Source organism: Sinocyclocheilus anshuiensis, unplaced genomic scaffold (assembly GCF_001515605.1).
Source record: "Sinocyclocheilus anshuiensis isolate Anshui unplaced genomic scaffold, SAMN03320099.WGS_v1.1 scaffold562, whole genome shotgun sequence".
NCBI classification, from domain to species: Eukaryota; Metazoa; Chordata; class Actinopteri; order Cypriniformes; family Cyprinidae; genus Sinocyclocheilus; species Sinocyclocheilus anshuiensis.
Genome location: NW_015544158.1, coordinates 294,229 through 315,394, shown reverse-complemented (window position 1 = coordinate 315,394; position 21,166 = coordinate 294,229). Strand labels below are relative to the sequence as shown.

General features: G+C 37.0%; 1 protein-coding gene and 1 long non-coding RNA gene across 2 annotated transcripts in view; one reads left to right on the top strand and one right to left on the bottom strand.

The window, feature by feature from the left end:
- Positions 1-9,923: 9,923 nt before the first annotated feature.
- LOC107695450 (uncharacterized) lies at positions 9,924-14,129 on the bottom strand. The gene is made up of 6 exons (XM_016495352.1): positions 14,042-14,129; positions 11,943-12,100; positions 11,651-11,816; positions 11,225-11,333; positions 11,055-11,133; positions 9,924-10,148 (listed from the first exon to the last, which is right to left on the bottom strand). The coding sequence occupies exons 1-6, from the start codon at positions 14,127-14,129 to the stop codon at positions 9,924-9,926; spliced, it is 825 nt and encodes a 274-aa protein (XP_016350838.1).
- Positions 14,130-18,085: 3,956 nt separating this feature from the next.
- Positions 18,086-21,166, top strand: part of LOC107695495 (uncharacterized) — a 12,041-nt gene continuing 8,960 nt past the window's right edge. The window contains exon 1 of the long non-coding RNA XR_001635002.1: positions 18,086-18,160. This is a non-coding gene — a long non-coding RNA (uncharacterized LOC107695495). The remainder of the gene's footprint in view (positions 18,161-21,166) is intronic.

The window sequence follows — 21,166 nt, the reverse complement described above, 5'->3', positions numbered from 1 at the left end:
GCCGGAGCAGATGTAGACAAGAATGTCTCCTAAGTGATTGAAGTGTTTTGTTGTTGGATGTAATAATGAACATAGCAGTCATCATTTACTCCCGACATCTGAGTCGCTGAAGACGCAGTGGATTACATTTGTTTCTGAAGGGAATGCGTCCCCGATCTACCTTAATGCGTCTATCTTCACGCGAATCGTTCGTGATCCAGCTTCACCTCCAGAAGAAGTGAGTGTAAGGTTTTTTAATGAATCTTTGCAAATCGCCTTTCCTAATAATGTGCTAGTTACCGAGTTTAATGATGAATGCGGCTAAAGTTGACCGTTTCTCAGAGAGCGGCTCGGAAGAGAGGGGCGGGGTCAGCATAGCTCATTTGCATTTAAGGAAACAGCTCGCTATGAACAGAGCTGTTTTTGACGGTAAAAACGGTGTCGTTTTACACTACCATTGAGAAATTTTAACCAAACTATGTTACAGATTTTTCATTAAGACCCTAAAGAGTCATAGCAACTTGTAGAAAATGGGCATCCCATGACCCCTTTAAGGGTTTTTCTTTTTTTTTTTTTTATCTTCTTTAAAAAAAAAATGTTTAATCTTTTTTTAACGTGAAATTGTTGATAATTAACATGCATAAAGAAGTAAAACACAAAATATAAGCAGAAAATAGATGTATTGAAGACCAAGTTCCACAGTGAAATATCTCAGTCATCTATGACGCCTAAGTTCATCATTATGTGTGTATTTTGGAGTAATTGAGTGGCAGTTTTTCTCTGCAGATGATGCGTTTGTGGGATGTGATGACATCTGAAATTGAATTTAGAGTTAGTTTGTCACTTCCATTCATGTAAAAACAATTAGGTTTATAAAGGTGACAAGTAGCAAAAATGTATGTGGACTACAGTACTCCATAGTGCCTAACTGAGCAGAGAAAAGGGCCACCAAACTGCATTCCAATCGACAACTCTCATTATAATGTTTCCAAACGCCTGTCACTTTTCTCTGACCAGATTTCTCAAATCCCTGGCCTCCCAGCTCAACCACGCAGGACCCATGAATGATGCAGTGTCACTGTTCAACACAGGCACTCTTGTAAGTACAACACCTGCAACACATGTATCAAGTTGGCTGATCGTTTCGGTTTCACCGCAATCAAAATTAGCATCGGGCTGGGTGCACCTCTCGCCGCTACCTTTGCAGAATCTCAAGTATCTTATGCAAACTGTGTGCGTTTGTTGGGAAGCTCTGGCAGCGACTGATGAGTGTCTCATTATCTCCACACCAGCCGTACACAGTAAGAAGAGCATAATCAAAGCCTGGGGGTACATATTAATTATCCTTTTGAATAGTGATGAAATTTTAAAAAGATCTCCTTAAGGCTCCCATCAGCAGCAGATGAAACAAAGCTCGGCACAGCTTGTGCGTTGAGGCTCACATGTGTTTTTACATCTGTTCAGGATATTTCAATTTGATGCTCAACAAGCTGAGCCTGAGATTCATGTCATCCACACAAACATCACTTCCAGAGCAGGCGAGCGTACGTGAGCTCAGCTTTTCCAAGAGAGAGGCGTCACCGCCACAGACGACGCAGTCGCACTTCTGTCTCCCCGCGTGTGAGGGTGTCTGTCCTCTGCATGTCTGCGAGTGAAGGCTGATGCGATGCCTCTCACATGTTTGAGATGTCGAGGAAGGAGTCTTTTCTTTTCGCTGCGTGTGTGTGTGTGTGTGTGTGTGTGTGTGTGTGTGTGAGACGAAATTTGCTTTTAAGAAATATTTATGAGCGGTGCCCTTTTTAAAAAAAAAAAAGTAAAAAGAAAGCATCTTTAATCAACATGTTTTAGAGATTGTTTCAGCATCTATAATGTTTCTCCCCTATAGTGAGCATACATGTGCTGACATTGGCAGCATTTAATTTTGGCAAATCAGTTTGCACAAATGGCCTCCCCTGCTGAAGCGATAAGAATCTTATTACTAGTGTACATACAATTAGTCATGTTGCACCTAATTAGTCAGCTTGTTGTACTTTGGCACCCTATTTATTAATCGAGCCTATTTCTGGAAGATTCCTAAATGCAGTGCTGAGACAATATGTCTACATTTGGTCTGGATTTGGCTAACAAACTTTAAAAACTAGCAAGCTGCCTTGCTGTCTACTGCCTTCATAGGCAGCTTCCTTTCCAATCTAAAACGAAACCTTGTAAGTGATGGATTTGGAACGCTGCACAAAGGTAGCAACGCTGTTTGTTGCAAAAATAGCGCTCTTAAACTGGTTTGCTGGTTTAAGGTGGTCTTCCAGCCTGGCCAGGCTTGTCTTCAGATGGTCTAGCTAGACTCCCAGTCTTGCTGAGCTGGTATTTAGCTGGTTCAGTTGGGAAGCCAACTAGTGTCTTCCAGCCTGACCTGCTGAAAAGTGCCCAAAATCCTTCTAAACTGACCAGACAGGGAAGACCATCTAGGACCAGCAAACAAGCAAGGGCTATTTTAAGATTTTTTTTCCAGCAGTTTACTCACATGAAGAGCAGGTGAGATAGCTTAGTATTAGAATCAGTGCTACTCTTAACTCAAGTTCAAGTCTAAGGCCATCCTTTCAGGCTGGTCTTGACTAGTCATAGAAAATATGGTCTTGGACTTGGATTTTAGGTGAACTCGAAGTCCAGCCTTGTCTGGTGAACTTTAGGTGAAGTCCAGCCTTGTCTGGTCTCGAGTACTACAACACTGGTTAGCATGTTGCTAAGCTAACAGCATAATACTCATTTCTTATTAACACTTTTGATTGTGAATGAATTATTTCAGTAATTCTGCATTCTTTTTTCCACAGAACAGAGTTTGTCATTAGCATGTTGCTAAGCTAACAACAATAAACTCTAATGAGCATAAAACCCCATTGAACACAAATACTGAGTAGGTTATTTGATTTAAATTGGATTTTTTTTTTTTGTATAGAATATGTAATTCTTAATGCTTCGTCCACCATATTGAACACAAATACTGAGTAGGTTATTTGATTTAAATTGGATTTTTTTTTTTGTATAGAATATGTAATTCTTAATGCTTCGTCCACCAGTCTGGATTTTTTTTTCCTACAGCGCTCACAATGTATTCTGGGATTACCTTTTCTGCCTTAAAATTTAGCACTCCTCCCAAGAAGCACAGGAGAGACTCTACTCACAATTTATTTCCATAGAGTTTGCCATTACCATGTTATTTAGCTAACAACATGATACTCTGATGAGCATAAAACCCCAAAATATTGGGTAAGTTACCTATTTTTTAATCAATACTTTTGGCATTGAATAAATTATCTGTAATTCCTCTTGCTTCGTCCACCATTATTGTTTTTTTCCCCCCAAAGAGCTCACAATGCATTCTGGGATTGCCTTCTTTGCTTAAGATACCAAAAAGAAGGTATCTTAGCAGTATGATCATGCTGCCAACCTTTTGGAACAGCCTCAGTGTTGGGATCTGGCCTATGATGCCTTACAACTCGGCCTACGTAGGAAGCTTGCTGGGTTTTGAAACAGAGCGCCTATATAATGAATGTACGCCATTCATCCTTAAGGAACAACTGTACAGTTTTAGGTTGACCTTTGGAGAGTGCTGAATACAGCATCAGCTCACTGCCAGCTCCACGCCCACTACCACGCATCCTCCTTATTCTCCGCAGAGACTTCCTCCTCTCATCTGTGCTAGTGGCAAAAACTAATAATCAAATCTTTCCTCCCACAGACACAATGGTTTCTTTGGAAAGCCCCTGCCAAACTACCTATCTCTTTGTCTCTGTTTTTCGTACTGTAGACTTAATCGATGCACCAGCCCAATGACAACTCGCTTCATACTTTGAAACCTTCGGTTTGTGTAATTTGTCTGTCTGCTGTCATCTTCCATAACCACAGGGGAGAGTCTTCGCAAGTGCCAAAGGAACAGGCTTAATCGTGACAGGCTCGACTTGCAGGTGAGGTCACAAGTAATAAGCACTAATGAATACCAGATCAGGCTTGGCACAATCGGGCTTACTGCAACACAGACCTTATACTCCTCAAACAGAGCTTTATTTTGAGCAGAGCACAGAGACTGTTAACACAGGAGGGGGAAAAAACGTCTGTCAAGCTCTCGCCCTGTCTGAAGCTCTCCACCGCTGTACGTTATATACGCGCATTGCATTTGCAAGCGATTCTTCAATTTGTCAGGCTGTTGGCAAACCTGTCATGCTCGCCCGGTGAAAATAATTTATTTATTTGAGTTCAACATAATTAGAAGCATTACCCCACCGCTTGGCAGTGACATCTTTTTATGTTATCAAGCGCACAAGTGCAAAGAGTTAATATATGCTTGTTGGAGGTGTGGAAGTTTTCACTTATTTAAGCTTTAATATAATTAAATAGCAACAGGATGGAGTTTTTTTTTTCTTAGTTCTCTAGAATGCTAGAAAGGAAAAATATATATTTGGCTGCACAAAAAAAGTGCTTTTTTCTGCAAGTTTGAAGGAATACGGAATCCAGAATACATTTGAAGGTATTTGTTTCTATTTCCGGCTATTTGGCACGAGTAACTATATGTTTATTTTGTGCTGAAACTGGTATTAATGTGGAGGAGATGATCAGTTCACTCGCGCTGCTGCATCTGTTGATCTGAGGTGCTACAACGATCTGTCACTTCACATTAAACAGCGCCAAAACGGCATTTGTTGTTTGAATACTGCAATACAATGGACAGAATTTGAAATCTGAGACTTTGTTTCATATTAAAAGTACCAACGCACAATGCTTACTGCGATATACTGGATGGGAAGTGCCCTTCAATGTTCCGTCCATTAACTGAAAACAGGCTAGAATAATCGATTCTTGGGATTTAAGAATCGATATCGTTCCATAAAAATGAGAATGGATTAATATCGAGATATCGATATTTTTTACCCAGCCCTGATATCTATATATATAATTAATTCCTCCAGAACATTTGGGCTTCAGAGGAAACATGTTGATACTATTGCATCTTTCTTCAACTCTAAATCATTTAATAAAAAATAGGGCCTCCGTGGTCTTTTTTCTTTTTTTTTGCGAGAATCTTCAACATCTGTTTTAATGTACATCCATCCATGTTCACATACAACCCAGAAGGTGACAAAAGAGGCGTTTCTTGCAGCTTTGAGCGTTTTGATAAAAAGGAGCATCAAGGAGCCCGGCACAGGTACAATATGGTCAGCCTCCAGTGGGTTTGCTTGCAGTAACATTTGTCATCCACCATTTACCGCCTGGGGGCCCTGACACATTCATCGTAGCATATTAAAAACAAGTTGATGAGAGTGAAAACAATGCAGAGATGTGTAGCGTTTTACATCTCCCTTAAGTGTCTGCTTCAGGGACAGTTTATGTGCTAGAGATGGCGGTTCTTTGACATTGTCATCTTATGTCATGTCGCCACAGCTTTACACTTTTAATTGTGCTTTTCTGTCTGGCAAACAGGAATGAATTGTGTTCCCTGGTGAATTGTTCTCCAAAGCATTAAGCAAAAACGTGTGGGTCTATCTGTGATGATTTTTACTCTTGAATACCAGGAAACACACACACACATGCAGGTTCCTCCACCTGCACGTTCTTTAGGTGCTGTAGAAGGCGCGTGCTGTAGAACTCATCTCTTTGTGCATAATGTCTCGGGGCCTTTATGATAATGAATGCATGAACTGGGTCTTCCCCCACTAAAGCATTCCAATAAATAAAACATTTTAGTCCAGCATGGCTTATCTCTGCAGTGTGTGTGTGTGTGTTTCCTGGTATTCAAGAGTAAAAATCATCACAGATAGACCCACACGTTTTTGCTTAATGCTTTGGAGAACAATTCACCAGGGAACACAATTCATTCCTGTTTGCCAGACAGAAAAGCACAATTAAAAGTGTAAAGCTGTGGCGACATGACATAAGATGACAATGTCAAAGAACCGCCATCTCTAGCACATAAACTGTCCCTGAAGCAGACACTTAAGGGAGATGTAAAACGCTACACATCTCTGCATTGTTTTCACTCTCATCAACTTGTTTTTAATATGCTACGATGAATGTGTCAGGGCCCCCAGGCGGTAAATGGTGGATGACAAATGTTACTGCAAGCAAACCCACTGTAGGCTGACCATATTGTACCTGTGCCGGTCTTCTTGATGCTCCTTTTTATCAAAAAGCTCAAAGAAGAAACGCTTCTTTTGTCACCCTCTCTTTTGTGTTGTATGTGAGCATGTGCTCGGTGGATGCAGTAAAACAGATGTTGAAGATTCTCGCAAAGACTCGATAAAAAAGACCGTGGAGGCCCTCTACAAATTAAACATTAAAATAATGAATATGTTATATGGTGCATATATTTAGCAAAATGCCCCTCTCTACATTTTATTTTTCTATCTGACTAATGAGTTTATGGTCCCCAAATGTTTTTCTGAGGTAAATGTGACATTAAGTGACATTGTTTACAAGCCGTTATGACGTCTTTGCGCGACTGAAACACTGATTGAGCGATTACATGAGACAGGATACGGATTGTAAAGTTGTACTCTTTCTTTTAACTTACCTTCGGATGTTTAGTCATGTTTATTTTGTGCTGAAACTGGTATTAATGTGGAGGAGATGATCAGTTCACTCGCGCTGCTGCATCTGTTGATCTGAGGTGCTACAACGATCTGTCACTTCACATTAAACAGCGCCAAAACGGCATTTGTTGTTTGAATACTGCAATACAATGGACAGAATTTGAAATCTGAGACTTTGTTTCATATTAAAAGTACCAACGCACAATGCTTACTGCGATATACTGGATGGGAAGTGCCCTTCAATGTTCCGTCCATTAACTGAAAACAGGCTAGAATAATCGATTCTTGGGATTTAAGAATCGATATCGTTCCATAAAAATGAGAATGGATTAATATCGAGATATCGATATTTTTTACCCAGCCCTGATATCTATATATATAATTAATTCCTCCAGAACATTTGGGCTTCAGAGGAAACATGTTGATACTATTGCATCTTTCTTCAACTCTAAATCATTTAATAAAAAATAGGGCCTCCGTGGTCTTTTTTCTTTTTTTTTGCGAGAATCTTCAACATCTGTTTTAATGTACATCCATCCATGTTCACATACAACCCAGAAGGTGACAAAAGAGGCGTTTCTTGCAGCTTTGAGCGTTTTGATAAAAAGGAGCATCAAGGAGCCCGGCACAGGTACAATATGGTCAGCCTCCAGTGGGTTTGCTTGCAGTAACATTTGTCATCCACCATTTACCGCCTGGGGGCCCTGACACATTCATCGTAGCATATTAAAAACAAGTTGATGAGAGTGAAAACAATGCAGAGATGTGTAGCGTTTTACATCTCCCTTAAGTGTCTGCTTCAGGGACAGTTTATGTGCTAGAGATGGCGGTTCTTTGACATTGTCATCTTATGTCATGTCGCCACAGCTTTACACTTTTAATTGTGCTTTTCTGTCTGGCAAACAGGAATGAATTGTGTTCCCTGGTGAATTGTTCTCCAAAGCATTAAGCAAAAACGTGTGGGTCTATCTGTGATGATTTTTACTCTTGAATACCAGGAAACACACACACACATGCAGGTTCCTCCACCTGCACGTTCTTTAGGTGCTGTAGAAGGCGCGTGCTGTAGAACTCATCTCTTTGTGCATAATGTCTCGGGGCCTTTATGATAATGAATGCATGAACTGGGTCTTCCCCCACTAAAGCATTCCAATAAATAAAACATTTTAGTCCAGCATGGCTTATCTCTGCAGTGTGTGTGTGTGTGTTTCCTGGTATTCAAGAGTAAAAATCATCACAGATAGACCCACACGTTTTTGCTTAATGCTTTGGAGAACAATTCACCAGGGAACACAATTCATTCCTGTTTGCCAGACAGAAAAGCACAATTAAAAGTGTAAAGTGTAAAGATGTAATTGTTGGGAGTGTTGATTATCATTAAATAGCTCTGCAGAAACATGACTGTAAGCCATATTTAGCATACTTTATTAATCGAGCAAGCTGTTTGTTGCTTCTCTTATGTAAGCTGGAGGAGGTATGAAGACTTTAGCTGGTACGAACTCTCATATAACTGTAAAGTGGTGACTAGCCACATCCGATTGTTAGCCTTTATGAGTGGACAGCAATTATCATGTATGAAACACAAACCAATACCACCTCCAGTGCCCCTACTTGGAAAATAGTTTCTCTGTAAGAGGTGTAGATGGAAAATTACATATAGTGAAAGCAGTTTATCTTATTTAGTATCAATTATTATTCTGAGTAAACTTTTTCTTTTCTGTTGATCAAAGTTTTTTTTTACTTGTAAGGTAATTCCCCACTGCTCTCTTTATCTAAAAAAAATAGAGATTTCTATTAGTCAGTTAGCACACAGGTGTTACTGGGGAAATCTTGTGTAGCTAAGCCTCAATCACACCCTCGCCATAGCAGTGGGTTTGTGTATCAAAGACAGTTAGTAGTACACCGTTAGTGGATATAAAGATGAAGTGTTTATTAAATTCAAAAGTAAAAAGCACAAGTACTTACATTTTTTAGCAAAAAAAAATTACAAAGTGTAAAAAATAATTGAAATATAATGTGTGCAATAAGACAGAATCCGTTTAGTTTTTTTGTGGTATTGTCAAATGCATGTACAGTAGGGTCCAAAAGTCTGAAAATATGTGTACATTTTATTTTGTAACTTTTTTCTAATTTCACATTTACCAGCTACCAATTATATGATCAACATAGCAATTTGAGTGAAGAAAATGCATGACAAAAAACTAACTTGAATATCAGAATGTCCCTAGTATTTGGTTCGTCCTCCTTTTTCTTTAATGACAGCAGCACTCGAGCTGCATAAACTCCAAAAGTTTGTGTAAAAACTGATGATCATGTTCTTAAAAATGATTTAGAATGATCCAAAGAGCATCTTGTGCGTTAATGGAAGTTAGAATCTGACCATTAGTATGAAAGAGTTGCACGACTGTTTCAAATTTGCTTGACCATAGAAAACTGCAGAGCACTAAAGGTTCCTTTACATTTTAAATAAAATTGCATTTAACATTTTTGTACATTTTCCTTTTTATTTATTTATTCTTTTTTTTTTTTTTCAAAACAAAATGTCTTTTTTTTTCATGTTTTTTCTACATTTTTTCAGTTTTTCTAAGCTGCAACAGGTACGGCTGAAACTGTACATTTTTACATTCATATATCCGCCTGTGTGGCTTTCATTTTTGCTTCTGTATCTTAATGATTATTTGCTCATATTCTTCTTCACCCCATTCCAATTCATCAATCACAACAGATTGTAGTGCGTGACTGCTGCCCTGGCTTTGTTACGCCGTCACACTGAAACTCCACATCTGTTATGCAGTTTCACATTAACGTACATCCTCCCTTAAGAGAGGGCTGTGATGCTCTGAAGAGTGTGTTCCTTGTTGGCTTTGATATGGTTCAACTCTTCTTTAACACTTCAGGATAGTCAGAGTGCCCTCCATTGTCCAATTATTGTACTACACTCATTTTGTTTGCTTAGAGCTGATGTGCTCAAATGATTTTCTGTGCACTAGCTTGCTTTAACCACAATCTTGATCACAGACATTAGGAGTAACTAATGAGATCTATAATACCTAGACAAATATATCAATTAGCATTCCCATTGATCTCAAAGGTACTTGTTTGGCTGATGCAAGAACCATGGGAATATGTTGGCTAATTTTGAATGGCCATTAATAGAGAAAGATGCTTTTTGCATCCAGATGGTGTAGTTACAGGATCTACCAGCAGTGGCTAACAGCCATGCGATGCATCTAAACTGTGATGATCACAAACATGAGACACTAGCTAGCATAAAAGATGTGACCCCATGTGTTACACCAATTAAATAATCAATCATAAAAGCATTAAACTGGCTCAACGATATGATTTCAGTCCCTCTCTGCGGTGTTAAAGGATGATATACCCCAACACACTCTGAGAGTTCTGCAGTTCTGTGTTTTCACCAGATGTTTGAGAGGAGTAGATGCAGTACATGCTGTCATGTTGCTCTGGGCTGGTGTCCATGGGCTGTATTACCAAAGTTTGATGTTGCTCTTCCCTTTCGTTCTTGTCCATAATCTCAATATCTATTGTTGAGCATTCCTCATTCCACTGCGTAAGGTTCTCCCACCACTTAGAAAGGAAATGACAGACAACATTATTTCATTAGAGCAATTCATACATTTGTAAAAAATAAAGTTTCCAAAACATTTATTTAGTGTGAGAAACATTTTAATAATCTAAAGCACCTTTTCCCACAATTAAAAACTTTTTGTACAATTGAAAGGTTCCACTGATGTTTAAGTTTATTCATGGAATCATGGATAATAAAAATAAAAAATAAAAAATAAAAACGTTATTTCTAAGAGTGGGCCAGTCCAGAAGGCAAATTTGCCATGAGTTTTCTCAGTAATTTCCATTGGGTTTGTAGGTAATTAAGTAAATATATTAAGTAAAAAAACAAGGTGTGTAAATGCCTTAAACTGTTTTTTTTTTCTTTCGGATAAAGATCATGGTTTAAGCTCAGCTGACGTTACACATAGGCTAAACAGCTTTACTAGTGTTCTAGCAATATTCAACGTGTACAAGTCTGTATACATTTTGAAATACTGGGAAAAATATTTTAACCTCTCAGGTTTTTATACAGCTAATAGTGTTTTGTTGTACATGTAAAAACACTCTCTGGGAAACATAAATGAATTTTGTAATGTTATGTGCAAAATGTAAAGTGATAACAAGCTGCTACAGAAGCACTATAACTACCACAGGAATATATATTTTTATACCTAACCAAATGTAGCAGCTTGTTAGCAACTTCAGCAACTTCACATTTTTAAAGCACAGAATGGTGACAGAATTCACATTTGATCTGTTATTGTGTGTAATTTATTTGTTTTAAAAACAGAAAGAAAAAAAAAACCCTGAAGAATCCTATGGCATGAAAATGCAAATTCTCTTCCAGCTTTAAGAACTATAAACATCTTTAGGTGTATTCTGTCAGATTAATGCATTTGATATGGTGGATGGCGTTGGCCTTACCTGAGACTGTTCAGTGTCCGTGATTTTATTTTTGAAGTGTTTGGGATCTGGTATTTCAGGAAGGATCAGTCTTCTAATTCTTTCAAGACCAAAGAATGTCATAGCGTTCAGACATTTGATAAAAATGTGTCAAGAATATTATAATAATTGAAGTGCTGGTTTATACTCACCCCTGTTGAGTCAACAGACAAACAAGAAGAAAGGCGGTTAGTGGCAGCACAATTATCAAAATATAAACCCATATGTAGGCGGATGCTTCTACGTTGCTCATACAAGCACCTGTGAACAAAATGTTTAGTTTATTTGTGAAGCTTTTTACACACACATAAGAATATATGTAATAATTTACTTCTGTTTATATTTCATTTGACTTATCCAAACCAACTTGAAGAATACAACAACAAAAGTAATTCATACTTGAGACAAAGTAACATGAGTAAAAACCACAACACTCCAGAATTTCTCAGAGTAGAGTACAAGCTAAGTACATATTAGTACATATTGCTATGGCTGATGACCAATTAATGCTTATTTATCAAACCAGGCTCTGGACTTGAACCTGAACACATGGTTTTTCAAAGACAAAGAAATAGCACCTGCATTGTTTCCCCAACTTTGCACTTTTGTCCAATTGCTCCAGTCCTTTTGCTGACACTCCTTTTTCATTCTTATTCTGAAATCGTAATTCATCTTCATGCTGACAGTGGGCAGGTTCAAATTATACACCTCATGTTTATGTTTCACTTCAATCCTCTGACCTTCCTGCATGTAAGCATGTAAGATTCATTAGCATTTTTCCAGCATATACAAGTCTGGTTTCCTCAGTTTTGGGCTAAAAGTGAGTCTTTCTGCAGTTCAAATGTGTAAGTGTCTGTGAGAGTTAAATACCTTCCAGTCTTTGACACACTGGCTCTTGAACTGCACTTCAGCTTCATAACACTCAGGGGTTATATTTTTATCTGGGGTCCTCCATGTTACAGTAATACCATGCAATGTATTACTAATCTTAAAAATAATCTGGTCCGGGTCAATATCTAATATCTCATCTTGAAAAGAGCAGAATAATTATGAGTACTGTAGGTCCATACAAAATTCAGCAGAAAGTGAAAAGTGAAAAGGCATTCAGCATTCTGATATTTGCCAATAATTAATTAGAAGTGCTAAAAAACAGATATAACAGGCCTTGTTTCTCACTTACGTAACTGGCACCATTTTGCATCTTATCAATTATATTGAAAATTAAATCTTCAGGTCTTCAGTGTTTTGCATCAATGCCCTGATCACAGTCGGGGTTTAATTATTTTGCAATAACAACCAGCTAGATGTACGTTATCCGCAACTGTAAATGAAACCGAAGCTACTTTCACATTTCTTGTATCACACCTCAGACTCACTTTCATTGTTTTTATAGGTCTAAATATTATAGTTTTTTTTTTTTAAATCACATTAGAAAATGCTTAAAAATATATATATTTAAAAAAACAAAAACAAAAAAAAAAACATTAAGCAATGTTTAAAAACCCATAGCAGAAAATGCTGAAAGAGTTCACAGATGTTGTTAGAAATTACAGTATGAGTAATATGTGAGAGTTTACCTACCCGGTCTCGTGGCAAATACGTACCTGGGGGCACATTTTTGCAAGACGCGAAATACGTACCAATAAGTACATATCACTGCAGTTTCCAAAAAAAATGAACACTAGAGGCAGTAAAACTCCGAAACCTTTTAAATTATTTTCACACGGAGTATGATTTACAGAGTTTCGATTAATAAAGCGTAATTTTCGCACAATTACTTGAAGAGTATTATGTTGTGACTTCAAAACATTTTTAATATGCTGGGAGATTTGAAAACTGATGCTTTTGATTGTTAGCACTGCACATATCCAGCTTCATATCAATGGGTTTTCATAGACGGTAGGTTTGTTCGGTAGCTCACGGAGTACGGAGATGTACTTGAGAGGTGAGGAGCTCCAGTTCGAATCCAGTGTAACTACGGTTCGACAAAACAGTTCCAATCTGCACATAAGGAAGTTAAAATGGCACGGTTGCATCAGAAAATGTGTTTTTATATCAGTTTTGCATTTGTTAACACTATCGGGTAGGTTTAGGGTTGGGTTTGGTGTAGGGCATATTTCCAACACGACAGAGCATTAACTTTTAGCGACAGTCCCCGGATATTTGAATTCTGAATCGCCGCAATACGTACCTGAAGAAACGCAATAAAAACAGCAATACGTATCTATATCAACGTAATAAAAACGTGCCAGGGTGGACGTATTGAACCCGTGTTTTAGCGCCACTCAGTGGACATTTCTCTTTGAAACTGCGGCGAAACGTGCAGTAAGGTACGTAAAAACGGTGTTGCAGAAATGTACACAGAGGTACGTATTTTTATGAGACTGGGTTGGAGTTTACAGTATAAAATTGACTGAATGAATAACATTATTGCGAAAACATGGGGTTTTTACGTAATGAACATGATCTGATGTGAATCTTTGTCGGGTATACAGGATATACCAGCTCATTTGAACGCCTCCCCCTCCTCAGGCCTTTTGATGTGGCTCTCCAGACAGCTCATGCACCATGATGCATCGCTATACTTATCAGCAAGCTTATCATCATCATCAGATATGTCTAAATGTATACTGACAAGAAAGTGCTTGTCATACGCTCCATTCCTAAAAATTAAACGTATGACCTTTACACTGGAAAACACGTGTTTGTGGTGAGTCTAATAATCATGCTTCTGGGGGACTTTTTAGGTTATTCTCATAATACTTTGCAAAGTCTTTTCTCATGCTCTTCAGCTACAAAACTTTCTACAAGTTCTTAGATAGATAGATAGATAGATAGATAGATACACATGAAAATAATGAGTAATCAACTTATTTGAAAATTGCTTTAAACAAATATTAAATATTTGTTCTGTCAGTTAAGGGCCTAAAGTACTGAAGAAAAAAAATACTCACCATATTGATAATAACCATCATCACCATCATCATACTCAGCACTAGACTCAGAAGCAAAGAGCAAGGCAAGGACTACCAGGTGATACACACTCCAGCTGTTCATGATAAGTCCCTCTCTCAGTTACTTGTCAATGAAGATGTCTCATTCTTTAGAGCACAGAGGAAAAGGTGATACAATTTATAGCACCTGAATCACCAAACCCTGCTGTTCCTCCACTCATTTCCTTTCCATCCTCTTAACCACACTTCTTAGTCAGTGGTTCAGTGTAGTCTGAGGGAGGGATTTGATTTGAACTCTGTCACATCAGTTGTTTTGTTTTAAATTCTTTCTTATTCATTTCACATTCATTTCTTGGGACTCCAGTAGATTTTTTGTAGAAGTTATTGTTGGTGATTTTACCCAGTTATGGGAAACTTTCAGTTCTTTGATGCTACAGAAGAGAACTTTAATGTTTTCTTGCTCCTTGTAAAACGATCAATATACAGATGTTAAAAAGAAGCCAGGGCTTCACTTCTTTTAATGGATGATAGCTAAAACCAATACTAATCTAAAGTTATTTGGTTATTTTTAACCAAATGCCATTATTTGGTATTTTGTCATTGTATATTTTTTTTTTTTTTTTTTTTTAATAACTAAGTCCGCAACAGATTATCAGAAAGTCTCATCACAAACTCTTGATCACGTAGAGTTGAAGAGCAGATATCCACAGAACCAACCACAGAGAGAGGAAGGAAGAGATCAAGGGTCAGAGAGATAGCAGGCTAATACACTTCACTTACTATTTTTCTTTTACTGAATTATTTTTGCAAGATCTTTAAAACTTTCAACATCACAATGCTTACTAGACTTCTGCAATTAGCAATCACAAAATCCTTCCAGCAGATGGTGTTGTGACTGTGCCACAAATAATTAAAATCAAGTGTTATGAATAAATACAGTATATATTTACCTTTCCATGTTTCTAATAACAGTAATTTTCTGTAACATAAACATTTTTCAACTGCACACAGCTGTTCAAAATGTTGGTAATATTATAAACTGTAAGTTAAAAAAGTGAATCACATTACTTGTCTCATTAACCAAACCTTGCAAGCAGCTTGATAATAATCTTTATGATCTAGCTATAGAAGGCTTAATAAAATACATGCAGTAAAGACAATTTATTTATCGTGAATTGCACATATAAGATGTTGGATATTAATTACCACACAAAAGCAGGTGCATGGGAAGTGTACGTGTGAACAGTCACATTTATGAGCCTGGAGCTGTTGTTTTGTAATAGATAATGATCATGTTTTTGCACACAGAGTGTATATTTCAAAGTCAAAAGAGGAAATGAGTTGGTGTTTATTTACCCTCTTGTCATATCTCATCAAAAAATCCTTCCAGTACACTAATTGTTTTGTTTATTTATCTAATTATTTGCAAAAAAAAAAAAAAACATTCCCAGGTTCTGCTTAAGCGTTCTATTCATATAATAATAATTTTAAAAAACATACTTAACATTTAATAATCAGGTTGATACTTTATGACTTTTCCTAATCTTATGATTATAAACAAAATTTCACCTGTAACATGCATGTAACAAGCATCTTATTTGAAAAATGCATTACATACACTTGGGTTCATTCATTTACTTTCAATCTTTTTTTCAAACTTTTTCTACTATGTTTTTTACTTGAGAAAAAATATTTTATAATGTTTCTGTATGTTGAAAAATGTATGTATAATTCAAGAAGTGCGTCCCTATATGTTTATAGACAATTCAAGCTTTAATAATATCTATTGAATGGGTTTTGATCAAGTCAAGAGAATATATTCAAAAAATGTCAAGGCAAACAAAGGAGTTAATTTGGATATTTCATAATACTAATACATATTTTACATGTACATTCTTGAGATCACAAAGACTGTCTCAACAGACCATAAATGCACACAGAACCTTAGTTTCAGAAATCCACTGCATCCCACCGTTCTTTCGAGATCTCTGCTTGTAATAGAGATTAATGAGACTAGTGCTCAGCATTTATGAAACGTTGAATGACACTTACCACACCAACCTTGTCATTTCAATTGTGCCACAGAGAGGACGGACATGTCAAGGTAGGGAGTGAAGGGGAAAAGAGAGCGTCGATTCAAAAGATGAGGATAAATCTTTGAGCAGAACTCGATTTCGTCTGAGCAGTTCTCCCCCTCTGGGAAGGGCTGCGTGTCTGCAGAGAAACCGAGCTAAGACGAGACCTGTCAGGAACAAAGAGCGAAATTCCAATGATATGTTTAGCTAAAAGGGTGAGAGAAAAGTGAATCAAAGCAGTGCAGGATCAAAGAAACGCTTCAGTAAAGTCAACTTGGCCGCCAAGAGACCAGCAGGGATGCATATGATTTATAAGTCGTTCTTCGGAACCTTCTGATGTTGAGGAATTGATTGTTATTGTTGCTAGAGAGAAGAAGAGGGAGACGTGGGACTGAGGTGGAGGGTCACCTATTTGCGCTTCAAAAGTGGAGCTCTGTGATGTGTGACCGTCGTCAACACTGCAATGACACCACTGGTCTTTAACAGAGGCACTGGAACATGTCGGGGCCAATACGCCACTGCAACAACCGGCAGAAAAGAAAGTGACAGTTGTTTTGTTTGCTTTGACCTGACTTACATACAATCAAACAAACAGCTTTTGAAAGTCAACATGACTGCGAGTGATGATCAGTGGCAGTTTGTTTGAGGCAAGAGCACAGTAAAGGTCAACAAAAAGGGTCAATGTCAACAGTGCGGAGTAGTTGTGCTACAAGAGATGCCGCGTTCACTGATCTATATTGCTTTGAATAATACATTTAAGTGCATCTGCATTAGCAGACCTGCAGAATTCAGTGGATATTCAGATTAAATGTTCATTAATATCATCAATGTAACAGTACTGGTCACTTTCCAAACCTACTTTTAGTCAGTTATCAGGTTTGGTCATCACTGACATTTTGCAGAGTAGATGACAAAAGCAGCTGAGCAAAAACATGCTTATTGTGAGTTAACCACACTAACCACTAGTTCCTTTAAGGTGCAAGGTACTGTATATGTCACACCTTTCTCCGTAACATTATCGGCTTGAATCAAGTGCTGTTCTGCATAGTTCTTGTAATAGTGCATGTTTCTTTTTCTCTTTTCTTTTAATGGGAATTCATTATTGTTTGCTTTCTGATGCTGAAATGGCTTATATTTACCTTTATGGTCATAGTAGAAACAGGAGATTCAATAGAAGCATACGAAAAAAACACTCCAAATGTATAAGAATCATTAATAATTCTGCATTAGCATTGTTTCTGTAGCATAGTAGACAGTGCATAGTTCTTTACAAAACGTTTTATTTTATTGTATTTTATTTAATATTTTGCGGTTTGTGGGTCACGATATTAAAGAACAATAAATACAACATAAAATAAAGGACCTTACTATTATTCTAAAATGTGGAAAAAAAATTTTTAATAATTTTTAAAACAATACAATAATATTTAATACATGACTAATTCACTAGTCTAGAAGTCAAAACATTCCTTAATTTACTAACAAGAAAAGTCTATCTTAAAAAAAACATTAAAGTAAAGACCCAACACCCGTACTGATAGGCCTACATGTTGCTGATTTTGTTTTTTTCACAGTTTGCTGATCATGATATTAAAAAAGAATAAATACAATATAAAATAGAGGACCTTACTATTATATTGAACTATTATATAAGGAAAAATATTTTTACAAACATTTTTCAAATCATTTTTAGAATATTTAAATAATGACTGTTTAGAGTAGACATGTGTTGGTATTCGGTAATACGATATATCACGATAATTACCATACACGGTATTGTTATGGTATACACTTCAAAATACCGTGAATAATTATTTAATACAAATTGTTCAGCTTTTTAGAATGCATTTAAAGAATACTTCTTCCATCAGCTGGTTAAAATGCACAACACCGCTGTATGCTGCATCAAAGACACACACCACTGTGATGTAAACAAGCCCAACACAGATGAGAAAGGCATGGCCGAACGAGTGAAAGAGACACGCTGAATGAAAATGCACATTCACTCTCTGACAGCAGATGGCGATGATGAAACAGCAAAAATGCAGTCGTTAACCCGGTAACCCTTTAGCATTTAAAGGATTTAAATGATTTAAACAGCCATTCAGATTTTTGTGTTCATCGCAACACTGAATACTTAAAGTCTTAGACTATGCTATTTATTTTCATACTTTTTTTTACATTTTAATCTGGACTACAACATGCCCTAGACATTGTTTGAAAATGTTTTGATTCTTTATTGTTCGGTAACACTTTACACTAAGGCTCCATTATGTAACATTAGTTAATTCATTAGTTGACATAAACTGCCAATGAAAATTCTTCTAAAGCATTTCTTAATCTTAGTTAATTTATAACATGTAATTAAAATCAAAAGTTGTAACTGTATTGTTTAATGGGCCTGAGCTAACGAACTAACAGCTGTTATTATTGTGTATACAAAGAATAACTTCTGTAACAAATGTAGCCATTGTTCATTGTTAATGTTAATGCATTAACTGAGGTTAACTAATGAGACCTTATTGTAAAGTGTTACCTATTGTTCTTTATAATTATTTATGTATTGCTTTATTGTATTTAAATGACCAGTTCTTTTTGTTATATAAAAAAAACTATTAAACCTGTTATATTTTAACAACTCTTATTTGCATTATCGTGATAATACCTTACACGTGATAAAAACTTAAGAAATTATCGCAACATGAAGCCTAGAGGTTTAAAATAAGTCTAGAGGTTAATAATAAATGACTGCCTAGATTCCTTAATTTACTAACAAGAAAAGTCCTTTTTTTTTAAATAAACATAAAATTAACTACACAACATTCTTAGATACATGTTACTGTTGTTTGTTCGTGTTTTTTTTTTTTTTTTCAAACAGAATGAAAGAGTATAAAGGTGCGTGACATGACAGAGAACATGGCATGCAAGACATTTGAAGTGAACAGTGTGTGTATGTATGTGTGTGTTTATGAGATGCAGCCAGCAGACTGCAAGGTAAGAGTGGTCCACTGGGACAACTCAGAAATAACAACAAAGAGTCATCAGAGGTCTGGATGAAAGCCCTGTCATGAAATATTTCACTTCTCACAGTCCACACCTCAATGAGTATGTGCTCATGGATTGACTGACTGAGGCTGCTGCCAGAGCACATGGGATTTTGACCACAACAAACCTTGGATCTTGCGGATACCTCAGTGCAGTCACATTTAATATCACAAAACACAATCACTGAATTACGTATAACTGTGCTTTAGCTATGATATTCGTCAAAGGCTTCGTGGGTAACTCACAAGTCAAACTGGCTTTATATACTCTGAACTGGACATTATTTCAGAATGTATCTTTTAAAATGCAAACAAACAAAGCCAATATAAAGAATAACAGAGAAAGAAGTGCATGCTTTTTAATGGTAAGAATATATTGAAAGTTCATGTTTGATATGATTCTCGACCTGTTTCTTCTAGCAGTTCATCTTACATCTCACAACCATTACTTTGTTTCATTTTCATTTCAACAGTGCCATCAAGTGGACTGGTCTGCTTAGTAGTTGTAAATTCAGGGCAGAAATATAAAAGCCCAAGCATAAATGTTTATTGTGCATTAATTACAATAAAGTGCACATTTTTGGATTTTCACCAAATTCCCGTGAAAATGTATAAAAATTCTCTGTATACAAGGGAGCACAGATAATGTTTTAATTTCATGTCACATGTTGTCAATGAACAAATAGTTTCCCAAAGTATCAACATGTGGGAACAATTGCACATTTCCTGTTATCTGAAGAAAGTTAATGGCTTTAAACCAGTCATTTTAATATCAAAGCACTTAACACTAGTATTATAACTACTTGCAGGTTGGCAATTCCAAACCCCTGTCAAGGTTGCATTTGAAGAAAATTACTTAATATTTATCTGACATGTACAGTATGCTTGGAGTCCGACGAGGCAGTTCACATTACAAAAGATTGCTTTGTATTATGGCCATTTTGGAAAATTACATTGGCCTTTGATCTCTGCCAGTTGATTGACTTGCATGGTTTTCATTATAAAGACTTGCAAACGTCTGTCTGTTGATACTAGTAAACAAAATCAGATACATAATAGAGACTGTGTCCAGCTGTGCTTAGGATTGTAGATCAGCTTGATTAGAGGCTTTGAAATGCTCTAGCTGAGGAAGACTGCATTTTGCTGTTTTTGCTCACCCATTATTGCCATGTATGGATACTTACAACAAACAAAATTAAGTTTCGATGAGGGTGGTTCTGTTAGTACACAGTATTGGCAGAGAAGGAGCATACAGCGATAGATAGGCTATTTTCAGGTAATATAGCCAACAAAAAGTAGAACTTACTGAACATGTTGAATATTGTCCTGTAAGTGTTGCAAGATAGGTGTTTTGAGATGTACAGGAATAATGTACAGACTTGTATCACCCTGAAGTACATTATTTCGCCATAATGTCCGGCTGACTGTATATTGCTATCTCGCTTATTACAGGGTCACACACTAAACACAGCAAAATCTCCAGTGTTGAAATCCTAGTCTTGAGGACTTTTAGAGTAAAGTGTTAAAGTTGTGGTGTTGAATTTTAGAGGATTAACACTAGCTAGTGTAAACGGCATTCTCTGGCCGGTGTAAATACGCAGAGTTACCCTTATTTCCTTCTTTTATGAAGCCCCGACCTCAGAAATAGGCGATGGGCTCTGATTGGTAGGCTAGCCCAGTGTGTTGTGATTGGCTAAACCGCCTCTAGTGCGTGTCTAATCGTCCCGCCCCTCACCTCAGCGGCATGTGCTCAGGTTGTATTGTAAACAATGGCGTCGTTAATATCGCTTATCAGTTTGAGCCCGATTGAGAAGCAGAGGATATTATTGAAGAGGATTGTGCAGAACCTGTGCAAGCACGGCTTTTAATGGTAGGCCTATGTTTTTTGTTTGTTGTGGTCTCATACTTTTAGATATGCTGTTATTTGTAAATGCTACTGCTTATGTTAGCTTTTAATATACGGTTTTATCCTGATTGAAGCTTTAATACAGTACGGCAACTGCACGCGCGTCCATGTTTTG